The sequence below is a fragment of the Hemiscyllium ocellatum genome, chromosome 10 (assembly GCF_020745735.1).
Source record: "Hemiscyllium ocellatum isolate sHemOce1 chromosome 10, sHemOce1.pat.X.cur, whole genome shotgun sequence".
In the NCBI taxonomy this organism is placed as follows: Eukaryota; Metazoa; Chordata; class Chondrichthyes; order Orectolobiformes; family Hemiscylliidae; genus Hemiscyllium; species Hemiscyllium ocellatum.
The window spans coordinates 27,950,983-27,966,269 of NC_083410.1; the positions used below are offsets into that span (position 1 = coordinate 27,950,983).

Genomic DNA, 15,287 nt, shown 5'->3' on the forward strand with positions numbered 1-15,287 from the left:
AAAATTTCTCCCTATCAAAGTCTCTACGACATGTACCTTAACTTGTTTTTCATGCCCAATTACAGGATTTGTGCTAGGACATTTCTACGAAAGCTTAAAACTTTGTGCTCCATCGTCACATGGCTTCATTGTCATATGCTTCTGCTTCTTGGAATTCTTCAGTCATCTTGATTTAAATAATACATTTTATATACTGCTTTTACATTGTTCATGCCAAAGTACATTGCTTCACATTTTCCTATAATATAGTCGGTGTCAGATTTTGCCCACTCAATCAACTTACCTACATCTGTCTGCAATGTCCTTATGCCTCCTTCACAAATTTTTCTTACCAATGTTGGAGTCATTTGTAAAATCAACTACCATAACTTTGCTTCCTTCATCTAAGCTTTTGATGTAATTATAAAAATCCTAAAACTGTAGGACTGAACTCATCATGTCATGTCAATTAGACATAAATCCATTTGTGCATGCTGTCTCTTTTTTGACACATTCACAAACATTCACTCACACCTAGTAGTAGCATTATGTCACATTTATAAGATGCAGTACAGAAAGTCACCAAGGCTCCTCGAACAGCACCTTACAACAACGACAATAATATAGAAGATCAGGCACAGCAGATACATGGGGACTCCACCTGCAATGTCCCCTCCATACTACTCACCATTCAGACTTTGCAATCTGTTTCCATTTCTTCCTGTTGTTGGGTCAAAATCCTGGAATTCCCTTCCAAATGGCATTGTGGGTATACTGCACAAATGGAAAATGGACTGCAGGAAAATGGTTCAGGAAGGCAGTTCACCACCACCTTCAACAAGGGATGAGCAAGTATGCTGGCCCAGCCAGTGACACATGCATCTCAGGAAATAATTTTTAAAAGCTGTTTCCAAGTTTCAACAAATTGTGGATGTTTTGTTACTCTGCATGTTTCAAGGCTATATATTATGCACACAAATATATAGAGAGGCTCAATTTGCAACTGTCTGATTTTATTAGAAATCCTTAAGCCAAAACAAAACAAAGCTACCTCCTTCAAACTATCTCATTAGCAACTTGGCACATTTGGGATGTTCTAGGTAGAAGTTTGAACAAATTTACATTACCTTCCAAAAAAATCCCTTTAATTCTGAAACTCCATAAATAATTCACATGTCTAATTGCAATCTCACCACATGTGCGGGTTCCATTATGAGGCTCAGGTAAGACCAGTTCTTTATTGTTCTCTGATTTCCAACTCTGACCTTTCTTAATAAACACAGGTCACCGTTTGAAATGCAATACATCAGGTCGGTTTTACAGCTTCACAAAACTAACTACTTTTAGTATCCTACATTTAAAAGCTCGAAACCCCAAACTACAAACTAATCTCCCAAATCTATGAATCATAAAATTAGACATTTTTACAACCTCAGTTGAAAACAAATATACCTATTATATAATTATCATAATCGCAACAGCATAAACACTATCAGCAGTACCACCAATTTAGCAGTAATTTACAAACTTTACTAGCAAACCACAGGACAATTGAATTTATTTTAACACATCAGCAATCCCCCCACCTTGTCTCAGTCGATTCCCTCACTCCCCCCACCTTGTCTCAGTCGATTCCCTCGAACTCAGCACCGCCCTCCTATCCTGCAATCTTTTTCCTGACCTCTCCGCCCCCACCCCACTCCAGCCTATCACCCTCACCTTGACCTCCTTCCACCTATCACATCTCCAGTGCCCCTCCCCCAAGTCCCTCCTCCCTACCTTTTATCTTAACCTGCCTGGCACACTCTCCTCATTCCTGATGAAGGGCTCTGGCCCGAAACGTCGAATTTCCTGTTTCTTGGATGCTGCCTGACCTGCTGTGCTTTAACCAGCAACACATTTTCAGCTCTGATCTCCAGCATCTGCAGACCTCACTTTTTACTCTAATATAAATAAACAGCCAATGTGAGCCTACAACACAGGACTCAGGGCACGTCAATACAGTTTCAAAATCAAGTAACATAACAGAGTAAAGAAATAGTCAAGAATCCTATTTCAGGTATGGCAGACAATGGCAAAATTAGAAGAAGTGTATTAATTAAACTGGAAGAGATAAATAATAAATGGGTGAATAAAGTATCAGTGCCGAGGGACAGGTTACAGGGTATGGCTGAAGTAAGAAATACACAGAGTGTAAGGAATAAATTAAATGAGCTGCAAGTACAAATTCAAATTGGAGATTATGGTATAATTGTCATTACTGAGATATGGCTGCAGGATAGATGGAATTAGGAACTAAATATACCAGGTTATAAGGTTTACAAGACAGGAGGGAAAATGGCAGAGGGGGTAGTGTAGCCTTACTGATTAGAAGCAAAATTATTTCAATGGTGATGGAGGATAAAATGGGGGGAAAGCATTCAGTGAAGATCATATAGATGGAAATGAAGAACAGTAAGGAATCTAAAACTGCAATAGGTGCTGTATATAGACCTCCTGGTAGCAGCTCTGAAATGCTAGATTGTATAAATTCAGAAAGTAGGCAAGGGTGATGCAAAGCCAGAGTAGAATTAATGGGGGATTTTAACTTTAACATAGATTGGTAGAGGTAAACAAGCACTTGTCAGAAAGATAGTGAATTACTGGAGTGTGTTCAAGATAGTTTCCTACAGCAATATATTCTAAATGCAACAAAGGGGACAAGCAAGTTTAAATTTAGGAACAAATAATGAGCCAGATTTAATTAGTAACTTCATTGTACATGAACATTTATCAAATTGTGATCATAACATGTTTGAGTTGATTATAGCTCTTGAAAGTAAAAAGCATGCATCAGCTACTAGAGTTTTAGATTTAGGCAAGGTTGACTTTAACAAGATGGGACAGAGATTGTCCACTGTAAATGGGAAAAATCTGCCAACAGGTAAAATAACAGAAACATTAAACATAATATAAATTCAGTTTATACTTCTGAAAGGGAAGAGTCCACTTCACAGAAAAAGAACAGGTACGGAAACTAAAGAAATAAGGGACAGCGTAAAACTAAAACAGTTTACAAAACTGCAAAAAAACAGCACCGATTCAGCTGAATGGGAAATATACAAAGACCTGCAAAGGGCCACAAAGCAGTTTATTAGATTAGATTAGATTAGATTTACAGTGTGGAAACAGGCCCTTCGGCCCAACAAGTCCACACCGACCCGCCGAAGCGCAACCCACCCATACCCCTACATTTACCCCTTACCTAACACTACGGGCAATTTAGCATGGCCAATTCACCTGACCCGCACATCTTTGGACTGTGGGAGGAAACCGGAGCACCCGAAGGAAACCCACGCAGACACGGGGAGAACGTGCAAACTCCACACAGTCTGTCGCCTGAGTCGGGAATTGAACTCGGATCTCAGGCGCTGTGAGGCAGCAGTGCTAACCACTGTGCCACCGTGCTGCCCACAAAGCTATAAAAGCTACTAAAACAAGATTATGAAACAAAACTTGCCAGGAACATCAAAGTCAAGAATACATTTTCTATTTACATAAAGGAAAAGTGGGTGGTCAGGAGCAAAGTTGGCCTACTAAAGATTGAAAATGAAGATATTGTCAATAACTGTGGGAAAATGACAGACATGTTGAATAATTACTTGGCCTCAGTATTTACAGTAGAAACAGAGGATAGTTTGCTGGACATCCTAAAGAAATTAATAGTGGATCAGAAACAAGGAATGATTAAAATTAGGATAATTAAATATCAGTAATGATGAAGTTAATGGAATTAAAGAGTGACAAATCCCCAGGACCTGACACTTTCCATCTGAGGAATTAAAGAAAGTAGAGGAGTACATTGTTGATACCCTAACTATAATCTTTCAGAATTACCTCGAGACAGGAGTCATCCCCATGGATTGGAAAATTGCACACATCACTCTGCTTTCTAAGAAGGGCCAAAGAGGAAAACCAGGTAATTACAGACCAGTCAGCCTAACACTTTTATGGGGAAATAGTTGCAGTTTACAATCAAGGATATGGTAACTGAACACCTTGAAAATCTTCCATTAATTGAGGAAAGCCAGCAAGTATTTAAGCCATATAGATCATGTCTGACCAACTTCATTGAACTTTTTGAAGAGGTGATTAAGGTAGTGGACAGGTGAATATCTACAGATGTTTGCATAAACTTTCAGAAGGCTTTTGATAAAGTCCCATATAAGGGACTATTACCTCAGGTAGAAGCCCATGGAATTGAGATCAAATTACTGACATGGCTAGGAAACTGATTGAGTGGCAAGTTATAGAAAGTAGGGATATTTGGTAAGTACTCAAATGGATATATCCAGTGGTTTGTACAAGGGTCTGAATTGGGTCTCAATTATTCATATTATTTATTCATGACTTGGATAATAGCAGAGAAAGTCAAATACCCAAATTTGATGATGACACAAAGTTAGTGGCATTGTTGACAGTGTTGATGATAAAAATCATAAAATAATTTAATTATAAAATTATATAGGCCATAAAATTGCAAAGAGACACTGATAGACTAAGTGAATGGGAAACACTGTGGCAGATGGAGTTCAATGTTATCCATTTTGGACAGGAAAAGGACAGATCAGGAAACTTTCTAGATGGTACAAAATAAATGCAGTGGATTTCCAGAGACTTTGGGATTTCGGTGCACAGATATTTAAATTGTGATGAACAGGTGCAGAAAATAATTAAGAAAGTTGATGGAATGCTGGCCTTTGTATCTAGAGGACTGGAATACTAAGATACAGAAGTTATGCTGCAATTATACAAAACCCTGGTTAGACAATACTTGGAGTACTGTGAACAGATCCGGGTTTCACACCTTAGGAAGGAGATTTTAGCCTTAGAGGGAGTACGATGCAGGTTTACAAGAATGGTACCTAGACTTCAGGGATTAAGTTATGAGGAAAGATTAGATAAATTAAGCTTTTATTCTCTGGAATTTGGATGGATAATAACATTTCTGTTGTTGCTACTCATTTAAAGAATAGAAGCACAACCTGACCAGAGGGTAACAGACAGAGTGTGTCTCTGTACCAAGGGTATCTCATTTCCAGAGTGGCACTAAAACCACATCTACCTCCTTGTCTTCTGCTGCAATTAAACATATGGCCATGAGCAGAAGCCATCGCACCAGCAATGTTATTTTGTGGATCACATGGGTACTTTTGATATGCATAATGCTGAACTGTTAAGCAATAAAACATTGGAGATTTGGCATTCTCAAGCTGACTTGTGTGTTTCTATTTCATCATGGCTAGAAACAGGAGAATGGGAAGTACCAAAGCAATCAATGTTCTCGGAAAACGTGTGTTAGATGTGCTCTTCTGGAGGCTTGGGGAGTTTATGTCATTGGAAGGTTGTTGACTTTTGCTACAAACTGAAGTCTACTCTTATTTAGGAGAAGAGAACTCTGTTCTCCAAATGACCTACAGACTGAGCCTCTTGTAAATTAAACATCTCTCCATCAGAGAGGACGTGTTGTCAATGTCATTCCAATGAGAGCACTATCTCTTAAGCATGCCACAGCTGTTACCTCACACAACAAGGCGATGGTCCTCCTGTTTCTCTTTTAGTTTTCTCCTCAAACTTGACTTATCCCGTTTTGAGTAGTTATGCTGTTCCAGTGCTTCTCTCTCCTCAAGATTACATCCTCGCTAAAAGGTCATGACACTTGAGGAACTGTATTGGAGGATGCCACCCAACCTGCCAAAATGCCTGAACCTTAAGAGTAAGAAGCTGATGCCTTGCTCTGTGATGATCCTTGTGCTCAGGCAGCATCAGCTGGTGTCTGAACCTCTGGCAGGGTCATTAACTCCCCTTACAAAGGTTAAGTCTTATCAGCTAACAGTCAACACAAATCTCCACAGCTTTATGAAGAAATACCACATCTGCGAGTGCTGGGGTAAAGGTATAATAGCAACATCCAGGAAAGCATATTGGCGTGAAATATTTCCTGTAATCACTCAGCAGCTTGATGGTTAGGAATCAAATCTTTACTTTTGAAGTATTTCCCTGGCTGGTCAATTGTTGTCTAGTTAATGGATAAAAACAATGATCACTGTACTTTACAACGGTAAATCCTGCATCATTTTTAACTTGAATGCCCCAATACACCTTGAATTCATGTCTTCTTGAAAGCAGTATACCTTACCTCCATCTTGCAAATGATGGTGCTCTGCCTGCAAGGTGCCAATAATATCTGATACCTGGAAAGAGCTAATTGGAAGAAAGTGCAAGGCCACTTTGACTTATGCAGCCACAGGAAGGTCATGGCAACAGTTTCTAGGAACCTTCAGTTGTATGTCAATGAGGGTACTTAGGTAAGCAACCAAGTGCCTGGACTGGCATAACAATCTGTAGCCCTGAGGCTCTGAAATGAGAGGGCATCTTCTGTTTGAGGCTGAGGTTTTTGTTTCAATTAACTTCCTGCTGTGTGTTCCTCACACCAGCACCTCTGCTACCTAGAAATTCTGACACAGATATTGATCCTTACCAAACTCAGAGTATCTTGATCCCTTTTCCTCTTGTGTCCTTTTTTTTACCAGGATGTACAGTCTTCTAGTCTTATGAGCCTGGGACAGGTAAATAGAAAGACCTATCTGACATTAGCCATAATGCACCCAACCTCCACAAGATGCCTTTAATAAGAGTGCAGATATAGAAAAGGTGATATTTTTCACTCAGAACAACTGAATGCCTGCAAATATAGGGCCATCTCCGAGTCTTCATTTGTCAACAACTTACAGGATTCTGCTCCTTCAAAACGAAAGTCAAAACTGGACTTTAATAAGCTGACAAACTTGTTAAGAGGCTTAAACAGCCATTTAAATAGTTCAGGTGGGTTACCTCTTCTAGTGCTTGTTATAGCCTTTTAAACTTTGAAATGCTGGTTTCACATTGGGAAATCAACACACTAATCTGAAAAGCACATACAGTGGACCTCCAGCCCTTCCTTCCTGTCCTCTAAATCTAATAAAAATCTCCAACTTTTACTCTGCCCATGTGCAATGGAAGTCTATGGTGCTCAGTCTCAGCTGAACAGACATTTAGCAGCACAAGGAGTTGTCATTTAAAGAGCCAGACATCCAACTCGGAAGTGAAGTGTTTTTGAATGACTTTTGCTTTCGTACTGATTTATGGCGTTGTGAAGATTTGAGCAAGCACATAGACAGTTAAAAGAAACTATAGTTAAAAAATCCAATTTTTCTGGAACAAAGCAGCTGCACTTTCTCAGCACAAAGCTTCACATAACAAGAGTACAAAGCAAGTGTTGTATTCAGATATGGAAGTCATTGAATCCTACAGTTTCCTTCCATTAAAAGAATTACATATGACATCAAACAGACATCCAAAGACTTGGTGACATGGTTAAAATGTTCTGCCTTAGACAGCAACTAGCTCATCATTTAAAAAGATAGAAAAGAAAGTATTCCTAATTGATGTAATCTGTCATGTTATTAAGCAATTTCCAACATTGATTGTTACCTGTTTGAAGCATTCTTTCCTTTAATCTCCCTTGGTGATGGAAGGGTGGATGGTGTGCTAAAACTTCGATGGAAACCTAAACAGAAAGAAAATTCTTGTTAGATAACAAATGTTTTTAAATGCAAGATAAACCAGAATAAAATAATTTAATCAACAAATATAAACATTATACTACATAATAAGGACAAATTAAACAATGCCCTCAAAAATGTAAACAGAGACCTTAGTCAACAGAAGGATGACATTTGGGTTTTGGTAACCATGTTATAGCAACTCAGTTTGTCCCTCTCTCCCACTATTTCCCCAGATCTAAACAATTTTGTTTCCTTCCAGTGCTTATCCAATTCCCATTTTATCACCTCCACCACATCCTCAAGTACAATGCCACTTCTCTAATCCATTTGTGTAACTGAGGTCCACCATAACTGGAAACATTCTTCTGGACTCTTTCTAAAGCCTTCCTTTCTAAAATAGAGTGCACAGGATTGGATACAACAGTTCAATCAACCATCATAACTTTGTCAGTTTTGTACTGTATGTGACTTTCTTTTTTCTCAATATCAGTTGGGCCTTTATTGCCAATTTAAAAACACTTACACGGGAAATGTAATCTGTATGTAATGGGTGTATACAGCTGAAACACCTGAAAGCACATATAGGAGCAAATGACGCAGATCCTGGAATCAGTATTGAAAACAAAAAATGTTAGAAATCACAGCAGGTCAGATCAGGAGAAACAGCAAACTAATGTTTCGAGCCTGGATAATTCCATTCACCAATTCGTCTATTGTATTTGCTGCACCTAATGTAGCCTACTCTATATTGGAGGAACCAAACGGAGACTGAGTGAGGGCTTTGCAGAACACCTCCAGTCCGTGCGCGTGATCCCACTTTCCCATTGCTGGTCATTTTAACACAGCATCCTGCTCACACGTTCACTGGTCTGTGCTCAGCATGCTGCAATGTTTCAGTGAATCATAATGCAAATTGGAAGAATAACATCTCATCTTCAGATGAGGCATTTTATAACCTTCTGGACTTAATATTAAGTTCAACACCTTCAGATTGTGAACTCACTCCCATTTCATCCTTTCCTTTAGGTTTACTTGTTATACTCTCTGTCAATGTGTCCTCTCTAGTCTTCCCCCACTCCAGTGGGATCATCTGTCCTTTTCTCTTTGGCAGTTAGACACACCATTGTTCTGCCATTCTCACATTCTGATCATTTAATCTGCGCTATCAGTGCCTTTTCTCCCCAGAACTCCACCCCCCCAACGCCACTACTGCATAAATGCTGTCCCCTCCACACATCACATCAGCTCTGATGAAGAGTCATCTAGACTCAAAATGTTAGCTTGCTCTGGCTCCACAGATGCTGCCTGACCTGCTGTGATTTCCAGCATTTTTTTTAAAAACATATGTGCAGCCATTAAAGGACAGTTTAGCCTTAAATCCTCAACAGCAGATTGGGAGGATAAATTGCTAAGAGAGGAACAATTCATCACATTAACTTACTTCTACATAAACTTTACTATGTTTTCCCATATTCTTTCAAGGGACATAAGCCTTACTGGCCAAACCAGTATTCCTAACTAGCTTTGAGAACATGATACCTTGAACTACCTTCTTGAACAGTTGTAGCCCATCTACAGTGCTATTAGGAATGGTGCTCCAAATTATTTACCCAGCAACAATAAAGGAACAGTAATATACTTCAAAGTAAGGATGATGTTTGGTTTGGAGGGAAACTTACAGGTGGTGGCACTCCCAAGTGACTTCTGCCTAGGACTTCTAGTTGGTACAGGTTAGGGTTTTGAATGGTTTTGTAAAAAATGGATTAGCAAGTTGCTGCATTGCATTTAAGATGGTTCACACTGTTGATGTTATGTATCAGTGATAAAAGGAATAAGTGTGTAAGTTCATCAATTAGGCACTGATGAAGTAAGCTACGTTGTCCAAATGGTGTTGAGTTTCTTGAATGTTTTGCAGCTGCACTTATCATGCAAATGAAATATATTCCAACACACTCCTGATTTGTGCCTTGTAGACATGCATAGGTTATGGTAAAATCAGGAAATAAGCTGCATGTTTGAGGATTCCCAGCCGCAGACCTACCTATGTAGCTACAGTATTCATGTGGCTGATCCAATTATGTCCAACAATTGCAAAATCTGCACCTCCTCCCTCACCTCCATCCAAGGCCCCAAAGGAGCCTTCCACATCCATCAAAGTTTTACTTGCACATCCACTAATATTATTTATTATATCCGTTGCTCCCGACGCATTCTCCTCAACATTGGGGAGACTGGACGCCTCCTAGCTGAGCGCTTTAGGGAACATCTCCGGGACACCCGCACCAATCAACTCCACCGCCCTGTAGCCCAACATTTCAACTCCCCCTCCCACTCTGCCGAGGACATGCAGGTCCTGGGCCTCCTCCACTGCCATTCCCTCACCACCCGATGCCTGGGGGAAGAACGCCTCACCTTCCGCCTCAGAACACTCCAACCCCAGGGCATCAATGTAGATTTCACCAGTTTCCTCATTTCCCCTCCCCTCACCTTACCCCAGCTCCAACCTTCCAGCTCAGCACCACCCTCATGACCTGTCCTACCTGCCTATCTTCCTTTCCGCCTACCCACTCCACCCTCCTCTCTGACCTATCACCTCCATCCCCACCCCCATTCACCCATTGCACTCTCTGCTACCTTCCCTCACCCTCCTCTCCAACCTATCAACTCCATCCCCACTCCCATTTACCTATTGTACTCTATGCTACTTTCTCCACACTCCCACCCCCCCCCTCATTTACCTCTCCACTCTGCAGGCATCCTGCCTCTATTCCCGATGAAGGGCTTTTGCCCAAAACGTCGATTTCCCTGCTCCTCGAATGCAGACTGACCTGCTGTGCTTTTCCAGCACCACTCTAATCTAGACTCTGGTTTCCAGCATATGCAGTACTTGTTTTTACTTACCTGATCCAATTATGTTTCTGGTCAGTGTTAACCCTCAGGATAGAATGTTGATAGCCAGAAATTCAATTATAATTATGTCCTTGATCAGCAAGGGAAGATGGTTAGGTTCTCTTGTGTTTGAGATGTTCTGTTTTTAAAAATTCATACACTATTTAGGCCAACATTTATTGCCCATGCCTAACTACCTAATAAATGCTGATCAGCTGCTTCCTTGAATAGCTGCAGTTACTGGAGTGCAGTGACACCAACCGTGCTGTTGGGTATGGAGTCCCACCATTCATGATTGAATGTGTTCGGACTGCAAAGTTTCAATTTGATCCATTTACTGTGGGATTGTTCTGCACTGTCTGTGCATACTACTTCCACTGTTTGGCACGCTAGTAGCCATGTGCAATAGGTTGATAACGTATTGCTAGGTACGCCTTGTGAGCTTCTGGCATACCCTCCAGCTGACTTCATTGAACCAAAGTTGCTAGTGATGGTAGAATGGAGAGTATGCCAGACCATAACACTACAAATTGTGGTTTCATACAATTCTGCTGCTACTCGCTATAATGATTATACAATGGTCAATCCTAATGATACTGTCATGGACAGACGCACCTGTGATAGGTAGATTGGTGAGGATGAGATAAAATAGATTAGTTTTTCTTGTTAGTTCCTTCATCACCTTCCACAGACCCAATCTAGTAGTAATGCCATTTAGGACTCTATAAGCTTGGTCAATAGTGATACTACTGAAAGAAAGTGAGGGCTGCAGATGTTTGAGATCAGAGTCGAAAAGTGTGACACTGGAAAAGCACAGAGGTCAGGCAGCATCCAAAGAGCAGGAGTTAGGCAACATTTAACGTCGATTATCCTGCTCCTTGGATGCTGTTTGACCTGCTGTGCTTTTCCAGCGCAGCACCTTTCAACAATGATACTACTGGGCCATTCTTGATGGGGGAATTCAAGTCATAGAGTCATAGAAGTGTACAACACAGAAACAGGCCCTTCGGTCCAACTTGTGCATGCCGACTAGATTACCCAACCCGATCTAGTCCCACTTGCCAGCACCCAGCCCATATCCCTCCAAACCCTTCCTATTATTATACCCATCCAGATGCCTTCTAAATGCTGCAATTGTACCAGCCTCCACCATTTCTTCTAGCAGCTCATTCCATACACATACCACCCTCTGCATGAAAAAGGGTGGTTCTCCACCTACAGTGCATTCTATGCCCTTGCTCAGTGCTTACACCAAGTGTTGTTTGACATGGAGGAATACTGATTCAATAGCTATGGTTAGGGGACAATAGGAGAAAGTGAGGACTGCAGATGCTGGAGATCAGAGCTGAAAATGTGTTGCTGGAAAAGCACAACAGGTCAGGCAGCATCCAAGGAACAGGAGATTCGACGTTTCGGGCATAAGCCCTTCTTCAGGAATCCTGAAAGAAAGGCTTATGCCCGAAACATCGAATCTCCTGTTCCTTGGATGCTGCCTGTTATTTATGTGCATCTGTGCATGCGGGTTTGTGGGTGGGTGTGTGTGGGCATGGTGGGGAGGGAACAAAAGAATGAAAGGATGCTGTGCTTTTCCAGCAACACATTTTCAGCTTAGGGGACAATAGGTAGAACTCAGCATGAAGTTTCCTTACCCATGTCAGATTTAACATCATGAGACTTCATAGGTTCTGGTGTCAATGTTGAAGATTCTCAGGAATTTGCCTTCTTGACTATAAACCACATGCTGCTGCCACTGATGGGCCTGTCCTATGGAGGGACAGGGCACACCCAGAGATAATATGGTGGTGTCTGTGTTATAGTCATATTCATGGAATCATACTTTATAGACAACTACTCTGTGGGGCTTCTCTTTCCATTTTGTTACAAGCCCTGTTGTGCTGGTATGGAGGTTTATTCAGAGTGTCAAGACTGTATTTGCCATTGTCATTTCTGGAACCTAGGATAGATGTTGGGTGATCCGTCTGATGTCATTCTTTTGTTTAGGGTGTATTGTAGTTTGGTGCAACTGAGTGGATTGTTAGGCCATTTCTGTTTGGCTATTGGTTGGTTGTGGCACACTTAATTCTGGATTGCATCTTTATACTTCAGCTAGGTTTTGTCAAAGATCATAGTTTTTGCTTCTTCAAGTGTTGTTGGGGATCTCAGGAGGAGGTACAGATAGATCAAATTAAAACAAACTGAGAGTATCAAAGAACTACAGTGAGTCTGGCAGCATCCATGTAGAAAGGAAGGGAGCTAATGCTTTGACTCTTCTTCAGAACTTAAAGGTTTTAGAAAATGTTTTTTTCTCTATACTTTTTACAGATGTAGAGATGGGGCAAAAGACACAAATGGTGTACTGACCAAATGTAAAAAAAAATATATGGGTGCTAACAAACTAAGATATGAAGGAGATAGAAAGGGTCCTTTCCTCTATGAGCAAAGTAAACAAGACATGTATGTGTGTGTAAATCAAAAATAGAAATTGCTGGCGAAACTCAGCAGGTCTGGCAGCATCTGTGGGGAGAAAGCAGAATTGACATTTTGAGTCCAGTGATCTTACCATATTTGGAATGTTAACTCTGCTTTTTCTTCACAGAGTCAAGATTAGAGTGGTGCTGGAAAAGCACAGTAGGTCAGGCAGCATCCTAGGAGCAGGAAAATTGATGTTTCAGGCAAAAGCCCTTCATCAGGAATGGGTTCTTCACAGATACTCTCAGAGCTGCTAGGTTTTTCCAAGAATTTATATCCTTGCTTCAGGGATGGCATGGTGGCTCAGTGGTTAGAACTACAGCCTCACAGTGCCAGGGACCTGGATTAAATTCCAGCCTTGGGCGACTGTCTGTGTGGAGTTTGTACATTCTCCCTGTGTCTGAGTGGGGTTCCTCTGGGTGCTCCAGTTTCCTCCCACAGTCCAAAGATGTGCTGGTCAGGTGAACTGGCCATGCTAAATTGCCCATAGTGTTAGGTGCAACAGCCAGAAGGAAATGGGTCTGGGTGGGTTAACCTTCAGAGGGTTGGTGTAGACTTGTTGGGCTAAAGGGTCTGTTTCCACACAGAAGGGAATCTAATCTAATCTCCTCCAGCATCTCCTGTTCTTGGTTTTATTTAATTGTTATTTATGTGTATCTGTGCATGTGGGTTTGTGGGCGTGTGTGGGCATGGTGGGGAGGGAACAAAAGAATGAAAAGAAAATGGAAAACAAACATAATGTGGTCCGTTTCCAAAGTCATAGAATTCAATCTTGAAAAAAAACATTTTTGAATACCTTCCAGTTCTAAAGAATAGTAATTCCAGATTAACTTTGTTTTGTAACATTAAGTTTGTCTCTCTCTCTCCACAGGTGTTGCCAGCCCTCCTGAGTTTCTCCAGCATTCCCTGTGCTTGTTAGTGAAGATAGGTCATCCCCTTGGCACTTCAGATTGAAGGTTATTGAAAATGCCTCAGGTTTCTCTTTTGCTCTCCATCATTACAGTTGAGACACTACCTCTTCCAGTTAGTTTCGATTGTTTGCCACCATTCATGACAGGATGTGCCAATTCAGCAGAGGTTTGATCTTGTCTATTGGTTATGGAATCACTTGTCGGGGGGTGGTGGGGCCTAGTGGTATTATCGCTGGACTGTTAATCCAGAGACTCAGGTAATGTTCTGAGACCTAGATTCAAAGCCTGCCATGACAGATGATGGAATTTGAATTCAATAAAATTCTGGAAATATATGTCGATGATGGCCAGGAACCAAGGCTGATTGTTGGGGGAAAAAAATCTGGTTTACTACTATTCTTTAAGGAAGAAAACTGCCATCCTTAGCTGGTCTGACCTATACATAACTACAGGCCCACAGAAATGTGGTTGACTCTTAACTGGCCTCTGGGTAATTATGGATGGGCAATAAATGCTGGCCTAGCCAAGAATGCCCTTCTCTTGTGAATGAATAATAATAAAAAACTTAGTTTTGACTTTTCCTCTGTTACCATGCATGAAACCTTCTGTTCTAGCTTTACCATGTCTCAGCAATTCTACTGAATTATGTTTGTATAGACACCACCTGTGATCAGAGGCCAGCATGGATTCATTGACTCAGACCTCCAAGCTCTGCTCAATAAGGTTAAAGGCATAGCTGGGTCTGGATGCCATCAAACTGTTCAGTGTTGGATAATTTGTGCTTCCTGGAAACAGGCGGCGCTAGGACTAGGATTAAAATGCTGGGAAAAAAATTAAATGATGCCACCAGAGCTGAAAGTATAACGTAGGAGATGGTGTCTCTTTTACTTCTTGATCAAAGTAGTCTGAAGTACACTTCATTCTCTTAAAGCCACAAAGTGATGATTAGACTTTCATACTGCACTTTCACTCTAACTTGGTGCCTTACACTCTGGTTATCCAGCCTGCCTCCCAGCAATTTCTTACATGTACCATCCAAAAATATGTTATTTAACAGCAGGCTCAGATAGGTTCATAGCTAAGATAGCAATCAGGTTCCCATTCATGACAGAGTTCAAATTCTGATAGCTCAATTTTTATTCTTACAAGAACCATCATCTGAGCTTCTCCTTTTTGCAAATGCTTCAAAAAACTCTTCTGCTATAATTTTGGTCCCTGTGATGTTATCCCTTTGATGTTATACTTCCAAATAAATGCTTGGAGACATTACTTTATGTGAGTAACATTATATAAATTGAAGTTTTCTGGCTCTCATTACAAAAGTAAACAAAAAAAGTCATTATAATTAAAGTTCAGAGTGAACATGAAGTATAACTAAACAAATTAAAGAAAAAAAATTCAAGTTTAATTTAAATATAACACAGCTAACTCCTTTACTTCAAAGAAACTCAAG

The 15,287-nt window shown here is 40.7% G+C and overlaps 1 protein-coding gene across 1 annotated transcript in view; it reads right to left on the minus strand.

Annotated features, from left to right (window-relative positions):
- Positions 1 to 15,287, minus strand: part of LOC132819695 (CAP-Gly domain-containing linker protein 4-like) — a 266,189-nt gene that overhangs the window by 33,105 nt on the left and 217,797 nt on the right. The window contains exon 15 of the mRNA XM_060831355.1: positions 7,492 to 7,567. Within this exon, the coding sequence (XP_060687338.1) occupies positions 7,492 to 7,567 (76 nt within the window). The remainder of the gene's footprint in view (positions 1 to 7,491; positions 7,568 to 15,287) is intronic.